General features: G+C 43.7%; 1 protein-coding gene across 1 annotated transcript in view; it reads left to right on the top strand.

Annotated features, from left to right (window-relative positions):
• Positions 1–3,752: 3,752 nt before the first annotated feature.
• Positions 3,753–26,480, top strand: part of KCTD1 (potassium channel tetramerization domain containing 1) — a 100,858-nt gene continuing 78,130 nt past the window's right edge. Inside the window, exon 1 of the mRNA XM_077352558.1 lies at positions 3,753–3,774. Within this exon, the coding sequence (XP_077208673.1) occupies positions 3,766–3,774 (9 nt within the window). The 5' untranslated portion in view covers positions 3,753–3,765. The remainder of the gene's footprint in view (positions 3,775–26,480) is intronic.

Raw genomic sequence — 26,480 nt, forward strand, 5'->3', positions numbered from 1 at the left:
TAGATGCTCATGGTTGACTTTGTCAAACGCTGTTGAAAGGCTTAATAGTACAAGCAGCACTGACCCGCCTCAGTTCAACTGGCAACAGAGGTCATCTGTCAGGGTGACTAGTGCTGTTTCTACCAGGCTGGAAACCGGACTTGGATGGGTCTAGGACTGAAGCTTCTTCCAGGAATGCTGATATTTGGTCTGTTACAGCCTTTCATATTGTGGCAGCCCCTTCATACCTATTCTAACTCCAACTTCCTCCAGGTTGCCCTTTTATGGCCTCTTTCAGCCATATACCATGGTCTAGTCCCTCTGCTCCTTGAGCTCACTAGCTGTTAGCACCCCCACTGGCCAAAGGTTTGCTAGGGGCTACCCCCAAGCAAAGCACCCCAGGCCATGTGTTCCATACCTGGCCAGACCTGCAGAATTGCACATTTCCATTTCTTATAGTCCGGGAGGAATTGTCTGCTTTTATCAGCTCCAGCAGGTGTCTGGCTGCATAGCAGCACAAGGGGTCACTTTCGTATGTGTTATTTGGCTCCATTCAGCAGCTTTTGTTGTTGTTGTTGTTGTTAGGTGTGAAGTCGTGTCCGACCCATCGCGACCCCATGGACAATGATCCTCCAGGCCTTCCTGTCCTCTACCATTCCCCGGAGTCCATTTAAGTTTGCACCTACTGCTTCAGTGACTCCATCCAGCCACCTCATTCTCTGTCGTCCCCTTCTTCTTTTGCCCTCGATCGCTCCCAGCATTAGGCTCTTCTCCAGGGAGTCCTTCCTTCTCATGAGGTGGCCAAAGTATTTGAGTCTCATCTTTAGGATCTGGGCTTCTAAGGAGCAGGCAGGGCTGATCTCCTCTAGGACTGACCGGTTTGTTTGCCTTGCAGTCCAAGGCAAATCTTCTCCAGCACCAGAGTTCAAAAGCCTCAATTCTTTGACGCTCGGCCTTCCTTATGGTCCAACATTCGCAGCCATACATTGCAACTGGGAATACCATAGCCTTGACTAAATGCACTTTTGTTGGCAGGGTGATGTCTCTGCTTTTTAGGATGCTGTCTAGATTTGCCATAGCTTTCCTCCCTAGGAGCAAGCGTCTTTTAATTTCTTTGCTGCAGTCCCTATCTGCAGCGATCTTGGAGCAGAGGAAAATAAAATCTGTCACTATCTCCATTTCTTCCCCATCTATTTGCCAGGAATGGACAGGGACGGATGCCATGAACTTTGTTTTCTTGATGTTGAGTTTCAAGTCAATTTTTGCACTCTCCTTCTTCACCCGCATCAACAGGTTCTTTAGTTCCTCTTTACTTTCTGCCATTAGAATGGTATCATCTACATATCTGAGGTTATTGATATTTCTCCCTGCAATCTTGATCCCAATTTGTGACTCCTCTAATCCCGCCTTTCTCATGATGTGCTCCGCATACAAGTTAAATAGGCAAGGCGACAGTATACAGCCTTGCCAAACTCCTTTCTCAATTTTGAACCAATCAGTGATTCCATGTTCAGTTCTCACTGTTGCTTCTTGACCTGCATATAAGTTTCTCAAGAGACAAATAAGATGCTCTGGTATTCCCATCTCTTTAAGAACTTGCCACAATTTGTTGTGCTCCACACAATCAAAGGCTTTAGCATAGTCAATGAAGCAGAAGTAGATGTTCTTCTGGAACTCCCTAGCTTTCTCCATGATCCAGCGTATGTTGGCAATTTGATCTCTAGTTCCTCTGCCTCTTTGAAATCCTGCCTGTACTTCTGGAAGTTCTTGGTCCACATATTGCTGGAGCCTAGCTTGTAGGATTTTGAGCATAACTTTGCTAGCATGAGAAATGAGTACAATGGTGCGGTAGTTAGAACATTCTTTGGCATTGCCCTTCTTTGGGATTGGAATGTAAACTGACCTTTTCCAATCCTGTGGCCATTGTTGAGTTTTCCAAATTTGCTGGCATATTGAGTGTAGCACTTTTACTGCATTGTATTTTCCCCCGCTTCCTCAAAGCCTTGTTGTACATTGTAGGGTTCTCCTTTGTTGTGATTTCCACCAAACGTGTTTAAGCGTAACTTTTTAGAAAAAATCACACCAGAGCCAGGCTGTCTACCTTGTGAATGGGAAAGTCCAGATTGTCCCAGCCCTGCGTCAACAGGAGCTATTTTCGCATCCCCAGTCTCAGGGCAGGCTGGCCAACAGACAGAAACACTCACGCACACAGTGCTGTGGGGAGGGCTTTTAAAGTTTTTTTTTTAATTGGTAATTTTAATATTGCTATTGTAGTATGTTGATGTGTCAATTACTGGTGGAGAAAACTGAGACTTCTCCCCCCCCCCCATGCAGTGCAGGGGGTGATTGCTGCAGGGAATCAGTGCAGGGAAGGCACCCTTGCTGCTGCTGCACTGCATGGGCAGCCACACTGACACAGGGGCTTCCACGGGAAAGCTCCTTCTACTAGCACCACGTATGCTTTTTATTCATGCAGGACAAGATGCCACACAGAGCCATTTTTAGTCCCATGTACATTTCTTCTTGCCCAGGTTAAGTTTCACATCACTTATGAGTTGGTTTAAGCTTCCCCCCCCCACTTAAAATACCCTCAACACTGGAGTAGTTCTGCCAGAATCCATTAGACAACCCTTAAGCAGTAAGTGCAGCTGCAAACTTACCATCCTCAGTTCGAGGGTGACCAGGGCTGGAGCCTTCATTTTAATTAAACAATTGGGGGAAGATAAATCCACCTGATCCTGGATGGGAAACTGCTGGGTAGGTTTAGAGGGATTTTGTTTTCTTTATAATTTTGCTGTTGTAAAATAAGAAAAATGCAGTGGAACCCCTTCAATCTTTTTGCAATTCTGCATGGCTGAACATTTGAAATGAGTTTGTGTCTTGCCCTCAGGCGCTGATTCCCTCTTGATTGGGGCAAAGCAGGCTCCATGTGCTTATTTCTACACACGTCATCTGGAAAGTTATATAGCCACAGGACCAGGAAAAAATGTGTCCCTCGCCTGTCAAATGATCAGGGCTCTCTTCCTTAAACCGGGAGGGCACCCTAATCAACAAGTTGGGTGACCTCCGCACCATGGCAACGTCGTGGGATCAACTTGGGAAAGTGCAGGAACAAATCTAAATACATTTTTTTTAAGGAAAGGAAACAACCAACAATCCTTATAATTATCATCATCTGCTGCTTTCCCCTCTTCTGGCAAAGAAACACGCCATCCATTTGCAGAAATCGCCTGCGGAAACGTTACATCAAAACTAATCACAACGATTAAAATCAGCTTTTCTGTGCAAGAGGAGAGTAAAACGCAAGTTGCAGGCTGGAATGAGACACGGGCTTTTTTCCCACCAAAAGAAAATCGCGGGGGGGGGGGGGAATTACATGCTATTATATATATATATATATATATATATATATATATATATATATATATATATATATATATATTTGTATGCAGGTTGCGGCGGCAATCAATTATATTCCCGCGCGATCCGTTAATTTAATTTCAGTTTTATTTTGGCGATTGATTTGGACTGGAGGTAGAGACATGAGCTAATTGTATCCTGATCCTTGCCTTGAGGGGGTTTAAAGCCCCTGGAGCAACTATTCTCCGTATTTTGTTCTGTCTACCTTAGCCAAGCGATTGCATTTCTCTCTGGTGTAGCGAGGAGAACAGATCGCTGCTGGGAGAGAGAAATATCGGCGGGGGGGAGGCCAACCAAGAGCCAGGGCTCGGGCGCAAGAGAGCGAGGGCGAGCAGGCAGGCGAGCGACGCACACTTTGCGGCTTCGATGTTCCAGGTAAGGGCTGCCTGGGTTTGTTGTGATTATTGGCCACGGCGGGCACGGCCGGGACTCTGGGCGCAACTCGCTTCCACGCATGTGCCAAGCGATGGGGGAGCGCCGCACTCGCCGAGCCACCCACAAGAGCAGACGCCGAGCTGGCAGGTCGCCCGCCGCCCGCTCCGCTGCAACTGGGGCGACGCGGGAGCCGGAGCGCCGCCGCTTCGAAGCAGCCCGCCTCCCTCCCGCCCGCCCTCGCGCGCCTCGGCCAAGCGGCTACTGGGTGGGAAGCGAGCGCCTCTCTCCCGCTCTCGCCCTCGCCCCGCTCCACGCCGCCCCTTTTCCAGGGGGCAGCCAATCCCCCCCGTTGCGTGGGGCGGCGCCGCCGCCATGAGTTGTGCAATTAGCCGAGGCGCTGGACGCGCGCGCCGACGAGCCCGTCGCCAGGGTGTCGTCGGTGTGGTCCGTCCTGCTGTCTGTCCTGCGGGAAGGGGCGAGGAGCGGGTCGAGGCTGGGGCGGCGTCGTTGCTGCCTCCCTCCGCCCCCAGTGCCCCAGCTGGCTGCGAGAGAGGCGCCATTGTGCGCGTGTCGTTCCCAGTTTTGCCCTCGGGGGCACTTGGCTTCCCGCTTGCAGGGGGACGCTTTCCAGCTGGCGAGCGCACGGAGGAAAAGGATGGCCCCTGCTTGACTCCCGCCCCGCGCTCCCCCGGCTTTCCCTTTCCGTTCTCCCGCTCTTTCTCTAGGCCCCGTCGAAGTTTTGGGGTTGCGCTGCTCCCCCTGCTGGCGAAGCCTCTTCGGCTTCTTGGAGGTTGCCGAGAGCAGCGGCCGCGTTGCTCGCCGACTGGAGGGAGGTCTCCGCCCCCCTCCTCCCTTCCGCTCGTGGCCGCCCTCCGTTGTCCAGGTTCCTTCCAGGGCTCGCCTGCTCTCCCGGGCGCCGCGGGGCTTGCTGCTCGCCGCCGTCGCCTGGCCCCTTAAAGAGCCAGAGCCCCGTCGTGGGAGTCGCGCGCTCTCGCCTGCGCGGAGGGACTTGGGCAGCCGCTTTCCCGTTGCGGGGCTGAGGGGAGGGGGTGGAGTGCAAAGCGGATAAAAAGGCCGAACCTTTTTGGGTCCTGGCTGGACTGCGTGGCGATCCCTGATTTCGGTGGGAGATGGGAAATACCTTCCATTGAATTTCATCTGTATGGGTAGACGTTCGCTGGGCGACTGGAACTTTGAAATTCTATAGCTGCAGAGCATGTGCAGAGTCAACTTTCCCTTCCCTGTGCTATGAAGGAAGCTGACTTGTATCCAGAGTGCTGTTGGCTCTCCATGGTCTCTTGCAAAAGCCCCTCCTGAGCTGGATAGCAGCAGACCCTTAGCTGGAGATGCCAGGCAGAGAACCTGAGACCTCTGTGTACCTTCCAGTAGGGTTCATCTCACTCTTACAACAACCGGATGAAGTAGGTTAATTTGAGAGGAACTAGCCCAAGAACACCCAGTGAGCTTTGTGGTTGGAATTTGAATCTGGACTTCCTTAGTCTTACACCATGGGCACCCTGATTTGTGGGGGCCAGGCTACCACTGAAAGCTGCATAGGGCCGGCCCAGATGAGTACTTGGATGGGAGACTTCCAAGGAAATGCATGGTTTCTGGGCAGAGGGAAGCAGTGGTAAACTACCTCCGTTAGTTGTTTGCCTTGAAAATACCACAAGGGGCCGCCAGAAGTCAGCTGCGAGTTAATGGCACTTCTCACATACAAACACACAGCCGGCAGCAAAAACAAACCAAACAAGATGGATTTCCACCTCGTTCCAAAATTTGTCATGTAAAATGTATGGGATAACTATCAATGCAGATGTGGTCTAACCTTGGAAGTAGTCATGCATGGCAGTATGATTTCTAGGGATACTATCAGTGCAGCAGCATGTGATTGGAGGTGTGTGTTGTGTTGCATACTCCACTCAATGTCTCCAATAATATTCAGGAAGGCCCTCTTCGATTAAGTGGCCAAGGCACTTTACAAATAAAATGACCTGGGTTGGTCCTGTGTGGCTTGAGGGTTGCAGGTAAGATTACCCGAAAAGGGGGAAATTTCAGGGGGGAAGGAATTCGGTAGCATAGAGCCTACTCTTCAAAGCTGCCATTTCTTCCAATGGAAATAATCGCTAACCTGGAGTCCAGTTGTAATTCTAGTAGGTTTGCAGGCCCCACCTGGAGGTTGGCAACCTTACTTGCAAGCCTGCAGGAGTAAGGGTATGTAGGGTATAGCAATAAAAGTCCCCCAGTTGCAAATGGAGGCTGTCTGAGGAAAAGAGAGGAGAAATAAGGCAGGGAGAGTGCCCAATGTCCCCCCCCCCCCCCCAGCTTTGGCTTCTCTCTCCAGTCTCATTGGCCCAAAGTAGTGGGACAAAAGTAAATGAGTACAAATACTGATGCAGTCAACGTGCCCTCCCTTGCACCGCCTCTTCTGAATTAATGCAAACTAGCTGCTGTCAAATGAGACTTGGATTGTTTGCTTTCCTCTCATTAGCTTACTAGTGAAAGAAAGAACAGTTTTAACATCACTGTTCTGTAAGAAATGTTCGCCTTCTGGTTTCAATCAACGAAGCTGGCAGACACATACAAGTTTATTTGAGCATACCCTCTGGGTACCAAGCATGCTTGGATTGTTTGAGCAAATTAAAAACGGGGAAAATGGCTTTTACCTTCTCAGCAGTTAGACTCCTCTTCCTCTGATTGGGGTGTGTGTGGGGGGGGGAGAAAACAAAAAAATGAGTTGGGAGTGAAGAAGGGAATTTCCTCCTATGTCTCAAATATGCCCCCCCCCCAAATGCACAGCAAACATTTGTTCACATAGCTGCACTGTGCAAGAATAGTTTACAATTGCACAACATTTCCTGCACACTTATTTGGAAGTGGGTTTCCCTTGAGTAAGCCTGCATAGATCATGATGTAAGTAGCTAAATTAAATTCACTGCTACCTAATGCAACATTTTCGGCCCTTCGTATCAGGCCATATGTTCCCTTTTTTGTATGTTGTAGTGAGGTAGGGTTAGTTCACACACTAGGATGCCAGATGTCTCTATTTTGCTTTAAAGCATTAGTCCTTGCCAAAAGGGAGGGGTTTCACTGGAGTTGGGGCTCAGTCGCTAGAATCTGTTTTGAATGGGCAGGCTCAGTCTTCTATATGTACAATAATAAAGAAAAGAAATAGTCTCTAGACATGCCTTTCCTTGCAGCCACATAAGCCAGTACTCAAATAACTGAGCAGACAACTAATTTATAGGCCATGCCTTCCTTGATTTTAGAAATTATATGCAGAATTACAGAAATTATATTCAGATTAAGAAAACTAAAGAGGCTGCTATTTCAGAGAATCTGATATTCATGGCCATCATTCAGTGGGAAACAAAATACCAGACCTTTAGACGGAGCTTTATCTTTAAAATATTGATCTAGCAGGCATACAGGAATCTATTAGACAAAGCCTCTGTGATACTGGATGTAAAGGTCTGAACACAAGCATTAAGGCATTAGTGACCTTTTCATCATTCAGCAATAAAATCGAGCCACTGAAACTGATCAAATATAATGGAGCAGTTTTGGAAATGCAGGCGAGTTGGTTTCTGCCCAATCTCCACTCAATTTCAAACGGATGCTAGTTGAGTTAAACCGCACACTTAGGAGGACATTTAAAACTAATTCACTCTGAGAGACACTTACTGAAATTTAATATCACATATTCAGAACGGCTGTGGTGATTTTAGTGTATTAATTACGCCTGAAGCACAGCACAAAATGTTCTAGTACACACTAGAGGTCTCTCTCGTAGCTAAGATGTATCTGTGTTTACAGTTCTTTCTGATCTCAAGAGTTTGAATAACTTCTAACGGACTGCAACCTTTTAACAAAATTACTGGGTACAGGATTATACCTGCATTTATGGATTCAATGCGTTTTCATTAAGACAGTGAAGACGCACTGCAGGATTTTTGTTCTTTTTGAACAGAGATGTCATATACAAAGTGATTAAGGCTGTCTGCCTATCTCTGAGTCCAGCCATGAATGGGAGATAATACAGTATGCATGTTTAGAAATATGTTCATGTGGATTAAGTATCTTTAACCATTTTTGCTGTTCTTTGTATACCCAGAGAACTGTCAGACACGAGGGGAGAGGTAAAAAGAAATTGGATTTAAAAAAACCCTACACACAAAACTTGCTCATGTGTGAAGAGAAGAGATGATTCTAAACCTTGTCAGTCATGGTGGCATTTAGTCTAAATTAAAAGGGATAGCATAAACAATGGCAACTATCTAAAGACTGCAAGTGCCTGTATTCGATGGGTGTGAGTTTTTTGTTGAAGAGTAGAGCCACTGATAGGTTTGCCAACTTTTAAACAGCTCTTGCTTTTGTGCCTTTAACAGAAGCAGCAACTGCAGATATAGGGCTATTCTGTTTGAAATGGAAACCTGGGACCTTGTGGGATTTCGAACATTGAAGATTTATTTATATTTGTACTCTGCTTTAAAAAAAGCCCACTGACATCCAAGAGGGTGCCTTTGGCCTAGTGACACATTCTCAGCCTAACCTACCTCAAAAGGTTATTGCAAGGATTAAATAGAGGAGAGGATAATTATATAAACTGGCTTCTTGAGACCTCTATTAACCTTTGTCCACTACTGATCACTATCCACCTAGCTAGATTACTAGCATCTTCCAGCACAATATGCCTATATATCAGCTAGCTATAGAGAAAGGAGGAACAGACAAATATTTCTGAACATCTAGAGTTTTTAACAGTATATTGAGTCAGACTGTTAGTCAATTTAGCTCAGTGAATATTGAGTTAGAATATTGTCTAGTGAGTCAGAAAGTTATTTCCTCTGACAGGCAGCAGTTCCTTGGTGGAGAAAGGTTTTCTCCTTACCTGTTCCACCTTTCAACTGGAGATGATAGGCATTGTGCTTTGTTTCTGTATCACAGAACTTTCCTATCAAATGAATCTACTGAAACTGTAATCTTGAACACATTTTGAGTTTCAAGTGAAAGAAAAGATAAACTGTGGGCATTTGATATAAACTGTGGGCATTCCCACAGCCTTTAAATGTAGTGAAATGCTTACCTTATATAGCCATTATATTCCAGCCCCTCCACTTGACATCGCCAACATCCAGCGTCTGGGCAGTAGCCAGCTTGGCAGTAACTAACCTTACACATATATCTTAGGAAATACACCATTGATTTCCCCTGACAACTAAACAGGGTTTCACCTGCTCTTCTGTAGAGGGCTTCACTGGGCTCTTTTGGTCAAAATTGTTCTTGGTTTCTCCTGTTAAGCATCACTTTTAACAATAGAGGCAGAATCAGTCTTTAGGAACACACGGTGCCTGAAGTGTGTTTGTTTGCACGAACATGTTTGCATGCATGCACATAGCTGATCTATGGGAGATTTACAATATGGAAGTGGACCTTGATTTCATTGAAAAAGCTCTTCAGTTCTTGGGTGGATATCTTTGAAATCAACTGTGAGTATACAATGAAGTCCCCCATTCATGAAAAATCTATGCATGAAGAATGGAAAACTTGTAGAATTATTTTTTAGGAGAAGAAGAAAGGCCTTCCCTTCTCATTCTCATGCATAAAAAGGTAAAGGTATCCCCTGTGCAAGCACCGAGTCATGTCTGACCCTTGGGGTGACGCCCTCCAGCGTTTTCATGGCAGACTCAATACGGGGTGGTTTGCCAGTGCCTTCCCCAGTCATGACCGTTTACCCCCCAGCAGCAAGCTGGGTACTCATTTTACCGACCTCGGAAGGATGGAAGGCTGAGTCAACCTTGAGCCGGCTGCTGGGATCGAACTCCCAACCTCATGGGCAAAGCTTTCAGGCGGCTGCCTTACTACTCTGCGCCACAAGAGGCTCTATGCATAGTTGTCAGCAAATTAAGTTGATTTCAAAATATGAAGGAAAGGAAGCTTTCACAGTTATAAATATGTTACCTCTCATTGGCCTTGCTTCCAAGCAGGCTATGAGCATATAATCATAGTAAAGTCACTGAGATGAAAATGTTTTCATGGCTACCTGAATAAAATTAAAAGCAAGAGAAACAATTCTGTTCTCCTAGATCAACAAGTGTATTTCTCTTGAAATATGTTCAGCTCTCCACCCTGCTTTTGAAGGGAGGAAAAAGTCTTATCACAAGAAAATTTCCTGCGCGGTGCTGACTGCTACTTATTTTGGATGGCTTTTTTTTTGCAATAGAGCCAAATTGGATTACTTTCTAGGGAGGTAAAACAGTCCTTGCTTTCACAATCTTAATTATTTTAAAAGTTTTTTTTTAATTGAATGTTACGTTGCATGCTGAGCAATGTTCTATTTTTGCATTCAGAGTCTCAGTCTTCATGTAACTCAGTTGCTAATATACCAAGAATTAATTTGCCTATCTGCATTAAAATGCATTATTCTCTTGTCCTACTTTTCATAGACTATAATCAAATCTAGCCAAGAATTCATCTAAAATGCACATTTTATTCTAATTTCATCTTCCTAACTTTGGTGTGCACAAGCACAGAGCATCGTTCTTAAATGCCAAATAAGGAGTAATGAAAACTTGCAGTGATTTAAGAAATGTTTCATGAAGCCCAGTTATAGAAACAGCTAATACATTTTGCATACAGAGTTCATGTTAATATGAAACTAGCATGATTGTATTTGAATTTTAATTGTGTTTAAGACCAATGTGTGGTTGATGCCACTTTACACTGAACTGTCCCATTCAGCCTATCTCATATAAAACTATCCTGAATATTTTAATGCTTATTAAAGCTATTGTTAATAAATATACCTTAGGCGAATCCCTCAAATTGTGGGTTCTATAGGATTATTATACATCCTTTTGTTTATATATTTAGATTCTATCCAATGAACACAGAAGACACATTCTTCTGTGAATACTTCCAGTGAAGTCAAAAACTCGTCACAAAGTAAGTTCTGTTGAACAAAATGGAACTTACTTGCAAGCAAATCAACTTATTTATGTTTGTCACCATTTTATCCCACCATTCCTCCAAGGGGCTCATGGTATACATTATTCTATTTTCCCCATTGCATCCTCACAACAGCTTTGTGGGGTAACTTAGGCTAGGAGAGACTGACAAATAGGGAGGCATCATACTTATATAGAACTTTTTAAAAAAATCTCCCAGTGCCACTTATGGTGCAAAAATGATGGAAAGTAGAAAACTGTCCTGGAACAGAGATAGGAACGATCCTTTTTGCAGAAACCTTTTGTAATAGGACAGTGTATCACATGCATACAGGTATACAGACACTGAGTTACTCTTTCTTCCTGTTGCTCTTCCCATTTAACCACAGGAAATTGAACCAGTGAGGTAACAATAACTAGGTTTTAAAATAATACCTCACCTTTCTGCCGATTGGGGACCCAAAGTGGCTCACATCTTTATCCTCTCCACCATTTTATCCTGACTGGATCCAGCCAGCTTTTCTATGGTGACAAGAGGAGCAGATTCCTTTGAGAATCAAAAAGGCTATGCTGGGGATTATGGGGAATTAGGTGAGTGAAAAAGCTGCTGGTGCCAACATATTGTTAGCCATAAATTTTTGTCTGTATGTGACTGCTAGATGATCCTGTTCAGATTCAGAGTTTTTACAATATTAAAGAATGGGCATAATTTGGCCTGGGTCTTGATTAGTTAAGCTCCAACTGCATATTGCTTTCCATAGCTGTGGGACTTTCCGCACCGGGATCTTTGTAGCAAATTGGTTGCTGAATGAAAAATCGCCATTTAAAATAGTGGAATTCGTCATTATGCATACCTGCCTTTGTAGTGGAATCCAGTTGTGTTTTGTAGCGTTTCCCACAGGCTTCCGGTCTCGGCAAAAATTGCTAGCCAGGAAGCGCTATTGCCAAGCTCGTCCCGCCCCTGGCCGTCAAGCAGCCAATGGGCAGCCGTTAGCATGCTCCCAAACAGCCCCTTTCCCTTTAAGAAAGTTTAAAAAAAAAAAAAACACCCGTTGCAACGAATCTGTGTTGATTCGTTGCAATGGAGAGACCCATCCAGCTGCCTGGTGTGTTTGAGCTGTCGTTTCATCGTTGCCACGCTCCCTCCCCGTGAAAAAAAAAATCCCCCCCTTCTCACGGGCCCGATTTTCGGCCGAACACAGTGTAAAAAATAAAGGGAAAATACATCAGCAAACGGGCTTCTCTTGTTTGTGCTTAGTGACTGAAGGGGAGGGACTGAAGCCGGGGAAGCCTCTAAACAGAAAGAGGCTCGCTGGTGCGTTTATCCCCGCTCGCTCGGAGAAAAAAAAAAATGGCGATCACTTCGCCGGAAGATCAGAGGAGAGAGCCAGGGGGAGGGACTTTGTAGAAACCGCAACAATGTTAACGCACAGGTCTTTTTCGCTAGTGTTGCAGATTGGTTGCAGGAGTGTATCGCTTTCCGGAGGGTGAATCCACTTTTGGGGATTTCCCTGAAAGCGCTACAACGAAGCGCTTTTTGCGGATCGGTTTCAGGTGTGCGGCAGATTGTCAACGACGTTGTGCATAACGGCAAATCAATAGCGTTTTCAATTGGCAACCATTGTGCGATTTTGAAGGCGTGCGAAAAGCCCCTGTGAGTTATCCCAAGGAACAATGGCCAACTGGTAGTTGCACGACTATATGTACTGTAGTGTGTACAAAATAAAACACATGCTATGAATCTAAAATGTAAGTAGCTTTGAAAATAAGGAATTTGTTTGAACTATAGAGCTATAGACACCAAGAGAAGTTTAGATCTCCACATCATCTCCCCTCTGGCATATTTGCCAAATCCTTTCACTCAGGAGTCTTTCACTATAGGTGAAATTCCTGGGGGGTTAAACCTTAGCTGCAAATCAATGCATTCTCTCAGATTTTCAAACTTCAGAAATAGGGGTTCTCTTTGGGCATCTTGCCTCAAAGTGTTAAGAGTGAATATTTTATAAATCTAGAATGGACTTCATTTGCTTTTTCACCCAAGAAGTTATCTCTCTCATACACACATTTACTTAATACTTTAAAATATTTTTCTGACATAAAGTTAAAAGGCATCCATTACAGAAAGTGAGATTCTCCACCTCAAGCCCTGACTCCTTGCAAATGTATTTTTCTTTCTGTTTTTGATCATTTCAAATTCTTCAATAGGTGGTCAAAGGTTCGTGTTTTATGAAATATACATTTGTAAAGCTATCTATTTAAAAGGCTTTGTGGCATATGCCGTTTAAGAAGAAGGAAGAAGATTTGGTTCTTATATGCCATTTTTCTCTACCCGAAGGAGCCTCAAAGCGGCTTACAGTCACCTTCCCTTTCCTCTCCCCACAACAGACAACCTGTGAGGTGGGTGAGGCTGAGAGAGCCCTGATAATACTACTTGGTCAGAACACCTTTATCAGTGCTGTGGCGAGCCCAAGGTCACTCAGCTGGCTGTATGTGGGGCAACAGGGAATCAACCCCAGCTTGCAAGATAGGAAGCCTGTGCTCCTAACTACTACACCAAGCTGGTCCAATTGAGGAGAAATGAACTATACTTACTTTGATGCTGATTTTGTAAATTAATTGTACTAAAATTCATGTTGTACTGTATAAATCTTGATGCCTATACAGATCTCCTTACTTTAAAGGAACTGTAGAATCAAGTAGAATCTTTACATAGTTACACAAGTGTCATCAAGTCATAACCAAGTTATGTTTGCCCAAACAAGTGGCATTCAAGGCTAAGGAGAAGCAGAGATGGTTTACCTTCCTTTGCAGAAACTTCTTTTGTAGCCTCACACCCAAATACCAATCCAGCTTAGCTTCTGGGCTATATACCATGCTATCTTGCCTCCCTTTGAAACTATACAACTTAATACATTTTTTACTTTCTGTGTAGTCTGATGGTAGGGATGCCAGCCTCCAGGTAGGACCTGGGAATCCCCTGGAATTACAGCTCTTCTCCAGACCAGTTTCCCAAGAGAAAATTGATGTTTTGAAGGGTGGATTCTTTGGCATTGTACCCGACTGATGTCAAAAGTAAGGACACTTGTATTTGCTTGGAAATTCTTCCATATTCCATTTCAGCCTTGATTTGTGTACTTTCCTAAAAGACTACATTTTGAGAAAGCACATAAACAGCTATTTCTTGATGGGATTTAATTTCCAGATATTATACCTATACAGAAAATGCCAACATTCAAAATATAACTATTTCCGTGGTGGAACAGAAGTTCACATTGGGACTTTGATGCTAATGCCATGCTTGACTTTATATTGGTATTGCAGCTAGTGTGAACAGATGTGTTGCTCTGATATAGTGACTTTATGTATGACCCATGCTATAAGTATTCTGCCAATGTAACAGCAGAGAATGCTGTGTTCAGGAAGGTTGTTGCTAGCTTACTATGGGTTGGATCCGTGAGCATAAGGGAATCACAATTTGTGGAAAATGAGAGCAATTTTGGCCTTTTCCCCTTGCATCACAGGCTGTTGTGAAGGGTTCCCCAATACCAGTGGGAAAAGGAAGGCAAGATGGATCTGTTATATAAACCCCAAAGTGCTTATTTACCCTAGCTATTAAGTCCTTAAATCTTTCACTGCCACATTTGACTTTAGTCAGGTTTTTTTGTAATTATCCTTCTCTGCCTTGTCCAACTTTAATCTGCTTGTTTAAAAACATTTTCTTTGGCCTGATGAATGACCAAAGTTTGGAAATATGGTTTGAAGGTGTCATTAAATGTCACATTTGTTTCCATCTCATGGCATGAGAATTTCACTTCTATCCAGTCTAAACCTCAGTAGAAAGGCTGAAGGGTGCCATTGCTGTGCTGTGCACAGGGCTCCAGTCTGTCTTAAGAAGGCCCTGAGTATTCAGTTAGGCAAACACTTAACTGTCATCACAAGTCTAGATGCTGATTTGAGGCTGTGAAAACTAAGCTTTAATCAGAAGGTGGCTCTTAGTAACACCACCAAAAAGAACTGTGGAAATGGGGCTGTGGAAATTGAGTCTGGGGGGGGGGAATTAGGGGGTTGGATTTGTACGGGTACTGTGGGGCTGTATTTTAATCTGCTGTAAGCACCATGAGCGAACTGGATGAAGAATGACATTCAACAAATACAGTCACTCAATCCATAACATTTCAGAGGATTCCCAGGTCTCACCTGGAAGCTATCATCCCTACCGCTTGCTCTTAGAAGCACATTCCAGGTCTCTGGACAATTGCATCTTTGAAAGGCAGAGTGCTTCAAAGCTTCATCATTACATCTTATGCCTGACCATAATTGCTGACCCTTTGCTTTCTGTTTGGTTCCTGGGTTGGCTGTTGAGGAAATACAGTTCCACTTAGACACAAACATCCAGAAAGGGGTGCCAATCTTCAAAGGACCCTCTGGAATTATAACTCATCTCCAGGTGACAGAGATCAGTCCCCCTGGATAAAATGGCTGCTTTCGAGGATGGAATGGAGAGACCTCCACTTAGATCTCTCCCATGCTAGATCCCTCCCATTCCCAGTTCCACTGCCAAAGTCTCCAGGTATTTCCCACCCCAGAGCTGACAGTCCTACATTCAGAGAACCTTCCAGCTGCCTTTGTGATCAGTGAAGAAGAATGGCACTACATACCTGCTCTTTTATGGTATCCAAGAAAGCCTTTTTCTTAGATTTAATGTAATAGAATGGAACTATAAAAAGCTGGAACCCTTTAGACAGATTCAGTGTTAAAAAGGTTGGTGAACATATCCTAACCATATAAAACATTTGACTAATCTTTAGAATGGATGAGGGGGAAAGTAGGATGTCTTGTGCATAGTGAAATATAGCCCAACAAGCACTTCGAACGTGTGGGAGGGGGAAAGGGGAAAAGAAGAGGAAATTAAAAGACTCAGCCTGGGATTACTTAAACTCTAGTGTAATGAGTTTCAGAAGGTATGCACACTGCTAAATCAACAGCATGGTAGGAAAGGAAGACTTGAATGAACTGTACATTAAATTTTCAGGAAATGGCCTTGTTTATCCATATCTCTGATGACCATGGCCGAGTTGACAAGTACTAGACCATTTTGGGAGCTAAAGATAATAGCAATGTAATTATGTTGTTGATGGCTGATGTTCCTTCTATGTGTGCCTCTCTAGTCATAGAATCATAGAATAGAATCATAGAATAATAGAGTTGAAAGGGTCCTCATGGATCATCTAATTCAACCCCCTGTACTATGCAGGACACTCCTATCCCAATCACTCATCTACTGTAACCTGCCACCCCTTTGCCTTTACAGAATCAGCCTCTCCATCAGATGGCTCTCCACCACCTCCTGAGGAAACCTGTTACATGTTCCCTTCTCCCTTGCCATGCTCAAGTCTAGATCCTTATGTATGAGTAGGAACTTTCACTGAGCCCTTGCAGTTCATAAGGGTCAGGGAAGGCATTTGATAGGAGCTGCTGCCTGCTAGCATATCTCCATGGCAAGCCTATGTCTTTCTTCTTCTGTGTTTGGAAGATGTTACATTCTCCTGCTTTTTGGCTGTCACAAAACCATTGTCTGAACAACTGCTAGTAGTAGTTTGGAGAACAGCCCACTGAGAGCCATCATGGCTTCCAGTCCATCATTTGAAAATTACTGGACTAAATGACCAGAGAGTCATTACTCTTGAATATCCTTCAGACTTTCCCCAAAAAACATGAAAATACTTTCTTTACAATACATTTTTTCATAGAACATCTTTTCATTTTTTCCCTGCTGGAAAAGTCTAATTATTTCTTATAGACTGATCTTGGGCAACCTTATGTATGAATGTTAATTTGCCTAAATAATGAGCAGAACAAGCTATATCCTGATGGGTAGTATTTGAAAACTTGTTTGCTTTCCAAGGAAGTATTATCCATCACCACTACCCCTCCCACACCACAGCAATTGCCCTAGGTATACATGCCTTCAGAAATGGAATTGTTGATAAGTACCATCACAGCTGTGCAATTCATCTTTCCAATAGCTCACTTTATTGGGGAAGAGAACCAGGAGATAACAAATAATTTCATCCACATTTTAAAAGGGGGCTTTTGGGGGGAAACCAGACAACTGGGAAGTATATGCAGGCAAGTGGATGAATCTTGAGTTTAGCCAACAAACAAAAATGCAGAACACGGTCGCATAATACATTCAACACATAAACATATTAATTGGATTGTAGTTTATGGAGGATTCTTTTACTGAACAGAATGGCAGATTTCAAAGAGGTTCACAAAATATTATTAGCTGCCATTATGGAAGGGTAAGAAATCTAGGGTGGGTTATGCATGTAAAGGTTTTTACCAAAGTCAGCACGCTGACCCTTTAAAATCACTTTTTAAAACGGTTGTTTTTCTGCAAGGATTATGCACTTGAAAGACAGATTTATGATGGCAAACAATGTGGGACAGAGGTGGTGCTAGACACGCATTGGCAGGCCATGGTCAGCTGCAATGTCATTGCCACTCTGGCAGAAGCTACTGGAAGGGCATTATGGGAATTGTAGTTCATAGACACGGAGACATCAAGTAGAACTTTCCATTGAGGCACACAGCCTTCTGAAAACATGACAACCTTTCTCTACAAAGATGCTGTTCTTCGTAGAGCGGGGATTGAAATGCTTGCAAATGCCTCTGAGGGAATTAATTAATTAATGTCTGCTGGTGTAATGTTGCCATAGTAGAAGTGGGGAGGGTCTGCACTAAACAAGGGGCACCTCAAGCCCCCATTGGTGGACAAGGGACTAGAGGTTGTCCCTTAACCCATTGGTGTACAGTGGCACAGGGGAGAAAATCAAAAACACACTAGTATTTATGCATTCAAAAAATGGTTTTCATGACCGTTCAAAAAGAAAAGTAGTTTTAAAGCTAGTTTTAAATACTGCACTGAAAAGATAGTTGCTGCTATGAGGGTGGAATGCCATGCATAATCAAAAATACTGTGGTGGTTTTTCCTTGGCAAAACCAGCTCCACATGCAGAAATAAAACCACCAATGTATTTTTGGCAGACTTTTTGCAAGGTTTCCTGCCATGCATAATATACCTGGGACTACTGTTGAAGAGGCAATGGGCAAATTGGCAGAAGCCAATGTATTTACTGTGTCAGTATTAAATAATGCAAGGATTTTCATGGAGCCAAATATAACTAAGATACTTTACATGCAAATCATAGTTCACAAATACAAGGCAATATGGATTAAGGAATTTTATTAACTATGATGCAATACAGTACCTGGTTTCCAAATACTAAGAGGCTGATCCTGAAGAATCTATCATATCTTTTCAGCTGCTGCTTGAAGTCTGCCAGGGAGAGGGAGCTCACCACCTACCTAGGTAGCCAATTCCACTGCTAAACTACTATGACTATAAAAAAAAATCCCATTAGCCAATCACTATCTTTCTGTCCATAATTTAAACCCATTGTCTTAAATCCTATTCTCCAGCACCAACAGGAACAGCTCCCAGGTCCCTCAGCCTTTGCTTGTGCTGATTCCCCAGGACCTTGATCATCTTTGGTCCTCTCTTCTGCACCACTCTATTCTGGCTTCATCTTTTTTTGAATTGATGCCTCCAGAATTGCACACAGTACTCCAGATGCAGTCGTAGTAGTCGTCTACTGTGGTCTACTGCAGAACCATGACACCTTGCAATTTGGACGTTATGCTGCTGTTGATACATCCCAATTCCACATTAGCCTTTTTTTGCTGCTGCAACACACTGTTCATATTTAGTTTACAGTCCATCCATACCCTCAAGATCTTGTTTGCACACACTCCTACCCAGAAGTGTGCCCCTTCAAGTGGTAGCACAGCAACCAGTAAATTAATTCTGTGGCTTCAGAGTATTCCTTTCTACGTCATTGGCATTTTTAAAGAAGTGCTTTTGTTATCTTTTGTAACTCCAGACTTGCAACTCGTTTTCTTGATAAGGACTGTAGAAGCAAAATTTTTAGAGTAGGCAAAAAATAATTTTGTCAGTGCTTACATTGTGGAAGCAAGATTTTGATTGCTATGTAATATAATTTTTTCCTTTTTCAAGTCCCATTGAAAACAGTTGAGCTTACTTTTGAGTAAATGGTATTTGTGGGAAACCATATTATAGCTGTGTAATGAGTAGTGTGAGTTTATATATACATAAATTGCAATAACTTTGTAGCCACTGCTCTCTCTGGATCAAAATTCCAGTGGAAATCCAAAAGAAATAAAATTGCATTTACTTTTTCTTTTTTAAATAGCATTGATTATAATCCAGTTTATAATTAGGCACACTTACAAAAAGATGCCCTAGTGAAGTAGGACGTATTTCAACTGGATAATCCCAGTGTTGGGCTATGTCTTATAAACGTTACTTTCACAATAATTGTGTAGGTTGTAATTTACATAATTTTGTTCACTCTTATTTAATGAAGAATCTGAATGATGACATTGGTAACTTGTTTAATTTCCTGCTCCCGCATTCCTCTTCCAAATTATTTACAGGCCTGATTTGTGGTAGTTTTTTAAGACTTAAAACACCATTGCAGCACAACGTGCTATTGGAATTTCTCAAGGCTACTGTCTCTCTTGTTCCTGCCTGCCTGCTTTAGTCTTAATTGATTGCATCCTGTTCTCTGGTTACAGCATTCAGAATTAATCATTAATTATCAATTCTTGTTGGGAAAGAGATTAAATATGGTTGCTCACTTTGTAGCCAATTGTACAAGTACAATAATAAATAAACGATAATGACCAATTCTTTGATTTCAAAGACAAACATAGTAATTAAGCCTGTCAACTAAGCAAGAGTAGCTAATTCTTTACTGATTCACAAGTGCCATATAAACAATATGAAAATAAAGTAGAATGAGGAACAAAAGAAAAATTGTTGGAGAAATTTAAACTTGGCTGGATGGGAAAAATTTCTGAGTAAACATAGGGGATGGAAATTGCTGGATTTTTTAATGCAGAATATGGTGCTTCTGCCCATGATTCCCAGTTTCAGTTTTCCTTGGAGCTGACTGTGGAAAAGCATACTTAAGGAAATAGGACATAAGCTAGTTTAACTGTGACGGTTTCCGCACCAAGGGGTAAAACGCATGTGGTCTCCTGCTTGCAAATGTGGGATGGCAAACCTCGCGTTTGCAGCTCTCCATACGGGAGACCCCTCCTGCTTTTTCCCTCTGCCCCATCACGGCTTTTTGCCTTCTGGCAAGGCTGCCAGGAAAAACAAGCCGAACTTCTCCCCCCACTCAATGACTTGTCAATCATTGCAAACCACCAATCACAGCACAGTGGCTATCTCATGGACTGAAACTTTCTTCCCCCCTGAACCCTGAAATTATTTTTTAAGGCACTTCTGCATTTTTCAATAAGAAATTAACACCTCTGCATTGATATGGTGAAATGCCAAAATGGTACTGCACCCCCTTCCCCCCCTCCGGTGTTATGGGTAGATGTGTGAGGGGCTGGAAATGTAACTGGACCCATTTGTGTGTGAACAGTGGGCTTAAAAACAAAGTGCATGCACACCTGGATGATCGGGAGAGGGCTGCTTCATCACACGCCCTTTCCCCGTTCATTCCCCACCTCCAGAAAACACAAACTTGTTCTGCCTGCCTGAACCCCAAAAAAACCATGGACATGAAGTAGCTTTGTAGTCCCGCAGCAACGTGGACTGCGCCATTAAAAAAAAACATATATTCAAAGCAGAAATGGAGAAGAGAGGGTGGGTGCAAGGTGAGACAACGCTACTGAGACTGTCATGCATTTCCCCCTCCATTAAGAGTTGCCCCTGGATGTTCATTGAGATAAAAAGTGGATGCAAGATAAAAAGTGGCAAATCCAGGGGCTTTTTGCACGCCTTCAAAATAGCACAATGGTTGCCAATTGAAAACGCTACTGATTTGCTGTTTTGCACAACGTCGTCGACAATCTGCCACACACCTGAAACCAATCTGCAAAAAGCGCTTCCTTGTAGCGCTTTCAGGGAAATCCCCAAAAGTGGATTCACCCTCCGGAAAGCGATACAGTCCTGCAACCAATCTGCAACACTAGCGAAAAAGACCTGTGCGTTAACATTGTTGCGGTTTCTACAAAGTCCCTCCCCCTGGCTCTCTTCTCTGATCTTCCGGCGAAGCGATCGCCATTTTTTTTTCTCCGAGCGAGTGGGGATAAACGCACCAGCGAGCCTCTTACTGTTTAGAGGCTTCCCTGGCTTCAGTCCCTCCCCTTTAGTCACTAAGCACAAACCACAGAAAAGCACGTTTGCTGAAATAAAGTCCCTTTATTTTTTACACATTCATTCCTTTATTTTTTACACATTCATTCAGCCGAAAATCGGGCCCGTGAGAGGGGGGGGGTTTCACTCGGAGGAAGCGTGGCAACGTTCAAACGATCAAACGACAGCTCAAACACACCAGGCAGCTGGATGGGTCTCTCCGTTGCAACGAATCTACCCAGATTCGTTGCTATGGGTCTGTTTTTTTTTTTTTTTTTTTTAAACCTTCCTTAAAGGGAAAGGGGCTGTTTGGGAGCATGCTAACGGCTGCCCATTGGCTGCTTGACGGCCAGGGGTGGGACGAGCTTGGCAATAGCGCTTCCTTTCTAGCGATTTCTGCCGAGACCGGAAGCCTGTGGGAAACGCTACAAAACGCAACTGGATTCCACTACAAAGGCAGGTATGCATAACGACGAATTCCACTACTTTAAATGGCGATTTTTCATTCAGTGACCAATTTGCAACAAAGATCCCGGTGCGTAAAGCCCCCCAGTTTTGGTGATTTCTCTCATCCTGAGGCAAATCTGGCCAAAACTCGAGCCAGCCCCTGGACAGCCTCGAGATGCAAACAACGTCATGTGGAGGAGGCTGTAAAAACCCTCAGCAACCAGAGGCTGTCCAGAGGCAGATTCTTCATGCAGAAATGGTCTTTGTGTTGGTTTGTACTAATTGTGTTTTAAATATCTGCACAAACTATAGCAGAGTAGGGGATGTTCATACACAAAATGCATTGTGGCATGCAATAAAGGCAAGGAGTCACCCACCATCCTGAAAGTATGCAGTACCTTTTACCTTTTAAGACGTTTTCTGAGTTATGCTATTGTCCTTTGAGTATGCAGTAAGCTTTACCTCTTGCCCTTTGAGGTATTACTTGCCATTTTACGCTACTCTCCATTTATTTGCAAATAAACACATACTTTAGAATTAATAGAAAATCTGAAAGTTGAAGGTCCAAGTCTGGTTCATGGAAGGAGAGGATTAGTGAGATTATTTCCATCCCTCTTCTTATTGCAGCTGGGCAGCTGTAGCCTATCCATATTTCCTCAGAAATAAACCTCTTTATGGTCAATGATTTATAAGGTTGCCTGCTCTATGTTGGGAAATCCCTGGAGATTTCTGGAGAGGGTGGGGTTTGGGAAGGACGGGTGCATAATTCCCTAGAGTCCATCCTCCCAATCAGCCATTTTCTCCAGGGAAATTAGTCTGTTATCTGGAGAATTCTAGGACTTACCTGGAGAGTTAGTTTAATCACACATAAGTGTACATAGATAGCATTCTCAGTTATTTTCATGGATTTCAGGCCTATAGACATCAAATATACATTGAAATTATGTAGAAATGTTAGATTTACTATACAGAAACCTGGGCACTCTTCAAGGATGCATTATATTTTGTAAGTGGAATTGTCAGAGCATTCATACATTTTAAACGTGACAGATGGGTGGTGGCAGGAGTGGCATTTATAAGTTCTGGAGTAACACAATACGATAAATTGAATCCCTAGTGTCGCCAAGAAGCTAAATCATTGGTCTATCATTCCAGACCTGCGTTTGAATGTAGTTTGGGGGTTCTGTTTTCAGTCTTTTCATGTTTGACGCAAAGTGGTGACATTTTATGGCTTAGGTTGAGAGCACAAGGCCTGAGATGATTGAGATAGTTAGGAAGGACATAAATGGGACTTTCAGTCACATGGGCCTGGGTATACCAGCTCTGGAATAAAACGGTCAAAGGCACAGAGGAGTAATCATCTTATGCTTCTTCTGGCCACATGGGATATATCCATCCATTGATTGTGCTGCATTCTGTTCGACAGCCGTTTTCCCTTGAAGCGTAAGTCCTTCTTTTGCACTAAGCATTTATGTACTCCTGCACTCAGGACTGACTAGAGCCATACAATCTATATCTGTTGGCTTTGTGCTATGAACTCTTTGCACAAAAAGTTACCTCTGTTTTGATAGTAGCTGTCTGCACTACTGATTTAGCACACATGTACTGAACCAAACATGGACTCTGATACCTGGATAGTCTTGTGTAATAGAATCTTGCATAGGAGAGCTGATGATTTTGAAGGCACAAGTTGCTTATGAGGGATGGCTTTTCTTTCTATTCTCTGTAGCTCAAATGCCACTAATTTCTTTTGATCTTGTTTAGGGCCTGTTCAGATAAAATGTGCTTGTGGTGTGTGTCTTCTGATATTTGACTAATGATGGCAACAGAAGTGCTGATGCCAGGCCCAAGAGCTGTACTTAAAACCCACAGTTTTCTTGCCTGCAAGCTCAGAGCTAACCTAATTTTCTGTAAGAGGAAAAGATGCAATCGTTTGGCTCCTTGTCCAGATCTCATCGTTCGGATGACCTTTTCCCTCTGAAGCTGATGGGCAGCAAGGCAAAATGGAAGACTGCTGTAAGCTATTCTTGTTACTCCTCCTCCTCCATCTTGCACTTCAGATGTCTGCCCTCGCTGGTTCACTGCTGCTCACACTTTCATGTGCACACAGAGGCTGCTCTGGCCAATGGAAGAAATGGGAGGCTTGCAATATTGCCAGCAGATACTTTGGGTTTGTTCCCCAGACAGGACTGACAGATTGTGTTCCTTAGAAAAATAAAATAGGAGTTGGATTTTTAAAAACCCCAAAAAGCATCTCTGATTACAGCATAAACTGGATGAATACCACCGGGCTTCTATTTTATTTTGCTGCTATAGACCAACATGGCTACTCATCTGGAATTGTTAAGAAATTCTCTCCAGCAGCCTGAGAGGAATTTTATTTTTTATTTAGAAGATCTGTACCCCCTTTAATATCATAAATTCAGTTTTTACTGAATTAGAATCTTCTTTCCATGACGTTGCTGTTAGATTTGTTTGCTTTTCTTTGAACACCATTTGAGGTTCAGAGTCCAGTTATGCCCTTTTCATCAATGTCAGGAATCACAAAGGCTGTTTGAGACTCCTCTTTGATATATATCAGACTTCAAATGCTTCCCAAATGGCCAGTGCCTTAAGACAGCAACTCACAGGGCATTGTTCATTTATGATAGGTTTTTCATGGCTCACAAGAAAGTTGGGTAAAATCAGGTGGGAAGTGACCTATGGTAGGTTGACAGATTCAGTCCAGTCTTTGCTCTTCTTCTACAACACACACCTGGACTCCCCTCCCCTTCAAAATATGGAATTATCTCACTCTGCAGTGAGCCCAATTTCATGCCCAAGTGATCACCCAAAATCTCCAGAATCCAGCCTGGCCTGGAGGAAATTCATCTACCATCCCAAAATGGTGATTAGCAATTCCCTGGGTATGCAAGGAAGGGCCACAAGTGACAAACACTGGCACATTCCTTCCTGCCCACCCACTCACAAGCTGCCTAAGCTCATAAAATCAGTATTTATGTCAGATGACTATCTAGTCTCTCCTTAAAAACTTCCAAAGAAGGAGAACTCACCCTCTCTCAAGGAAGCCTGTTCCACTGAGAAACTGCTCTGTCAGGAACTTCTTCCGGATGTTTAGCCGAAAATTCTTTTGAATTAATTTCAACCCATTGGTTCTGATCCAACTGTCTAGGAAAATAGAAAACAACTCTGCTTCATTCTCTATATCAGTGGTCCCCAACCCCCAGTCTACGGACTGGTATCGGTCCGTGGATCAGTCATTACTGGGCCGCGGCTCCTCTTTGTCCTCCTCCCCAGCTGCTGCCTTGGGGGCTGCACTGCCACTCTGCCGCTGGCTCAACTTTGGTGCTCTCCAGTGGCCGCCATGGCTGGGGCTCCCCCTCGGTGTGGCACTGCGCAGCGGGTGGTGAGAAGACAGGGGCGTTAGTGGGAAAGCAAGTAGAGCAGGGACTCAGGCGGCGGCAATATCTCTCGGCAAAAGACTACTCCCTGGGCCTCAGTAAAATTATCTAGCATTGACCGGACCCCGGTGATAAAAAGGTTGGAGTCCATTGCTCTATATCAGGGGTAGTCAACCTGTGATCCTCCAGATGTTCATGGACTACAATTCCCATTAGCTCCTGCCAGAAAATTCAGGCAGGGGCTCATGGGAATTGTAGTCTATGAACATCTGGAGGACCACAGGTTGACTACCCCTGCTCTATATGACAGCCCTTCAAGTATTTGAAGATGGTTATCATATCACCTCTTAGTTATCTTCTCACCAGGCTAAATAGATCAAACTCCCTGAACCTCTCTTTATTCAACTTGGTCTCCAAACCCCTCACCATCTTTGTAGCCCTAATCTGGACATGCTCCAGTTTCTCTACAACTTTCTTCAATTGTGGTGCTCAAAACTGAACACAGTACTTCAAGTGAGGTCTTACCAGAGCGGACTAAAGTGGTAATATCATCTTGCATGATCTGGGCACTATACTTCTTTTAATACAGCCCAAAATCCAATTTGCCTCTTTAGCCACTTAGTCACAATGCTGAACAATGTTCAATGTATGGTCTACTAAGACCCCCAGATCCTTTTCATTCTTACTACTGCCAAAACAATTCTCAGCTATCCTATAATGATCCATTTGATTTTTTACTACCTAAATTTATCTGTTTTATATTTATCAATATTGAAATTGATTCATTTTAGCCCAGTTTTCTAGCCTGTCAAGATCATCTTGTATTCTGATTCTGTCTTTTGGTGTGCTTGCTACCCCTTCCAATTTAGTGTCATCTGCAAATTTAATAAGCACCCCCTCTATTCCTTCATCCAAATCTGCTCCACTATATATTTCTGGTAAGGCTTTGGAGGAAGAATGTGTCTCATGGCTTAAGTGCCAGTCAGCGTTTAACATCCACTCAAGGAGGATGCCCCACCCCTGAGTGCCTCCTCCTCCAACTGGCTTGCCTGTCTGTCCAGTGGCCAGCCAACTGCTTGCCATCCCTCACCCCTGACCACCCCCTCCTCCTTCCATTTCCCTCTAAGGCTTGGAGGCTGCAGACCCCTGCTGCGTGAGAGCTGCTCCTGCTGATGAGTTCCCTAACAGCTGTCTGCAACCTTTCTAGGTCCTGGGGGGAGGAGGAGGCTGTCTGCAGAGTTCTTCCACTCCACCCCCGTACTCTAGCACCTGTTGTATTCCAGAATTCCCCTAGTCATTTATAAATATGTTGAATAACAAAGGGTCCAGGACAGATCCCCGAGGCACTCCACTCATCATTCCTCTCCAAGATGACAAACCATTTACAAGCATCCTTTGGGTGTGATCTGTCAGCCAGTTCTCGATCCACCTAACAGTAATAAGATCCACACCACATTTTACCAACTTGTCAATAAGGACTTCATGTGGAACATTATCAAAAGCCTTACTGAAATCAAGGTAAGCTATGTCCACAGCATTCCCCTGATCTAGCAAGTGTGTATCTTCTTTGCAGTGTAAAAAGGAAGGTGGATGATAATGTTCTATATCTCCAGCCAAGACTTTCTGATGTTCCAAATGGTGATGCTACCCCCTGATAAATCACATAATGACTGG

Source organism: Paroedura picta, chromosome 9 (genome assembly GCF_049243985.1).
Source record: "Paroedura picta isolate Pp20150507F chromosome 9, Ppicta_v3.0, whole genome shotgun sequence".
Lineage (NCBI taxonomy): Eukaryota > Metazoa > Chordata > Lepidosauria > Squamata > Gekkonidae > Paroedura > Paroedura picta.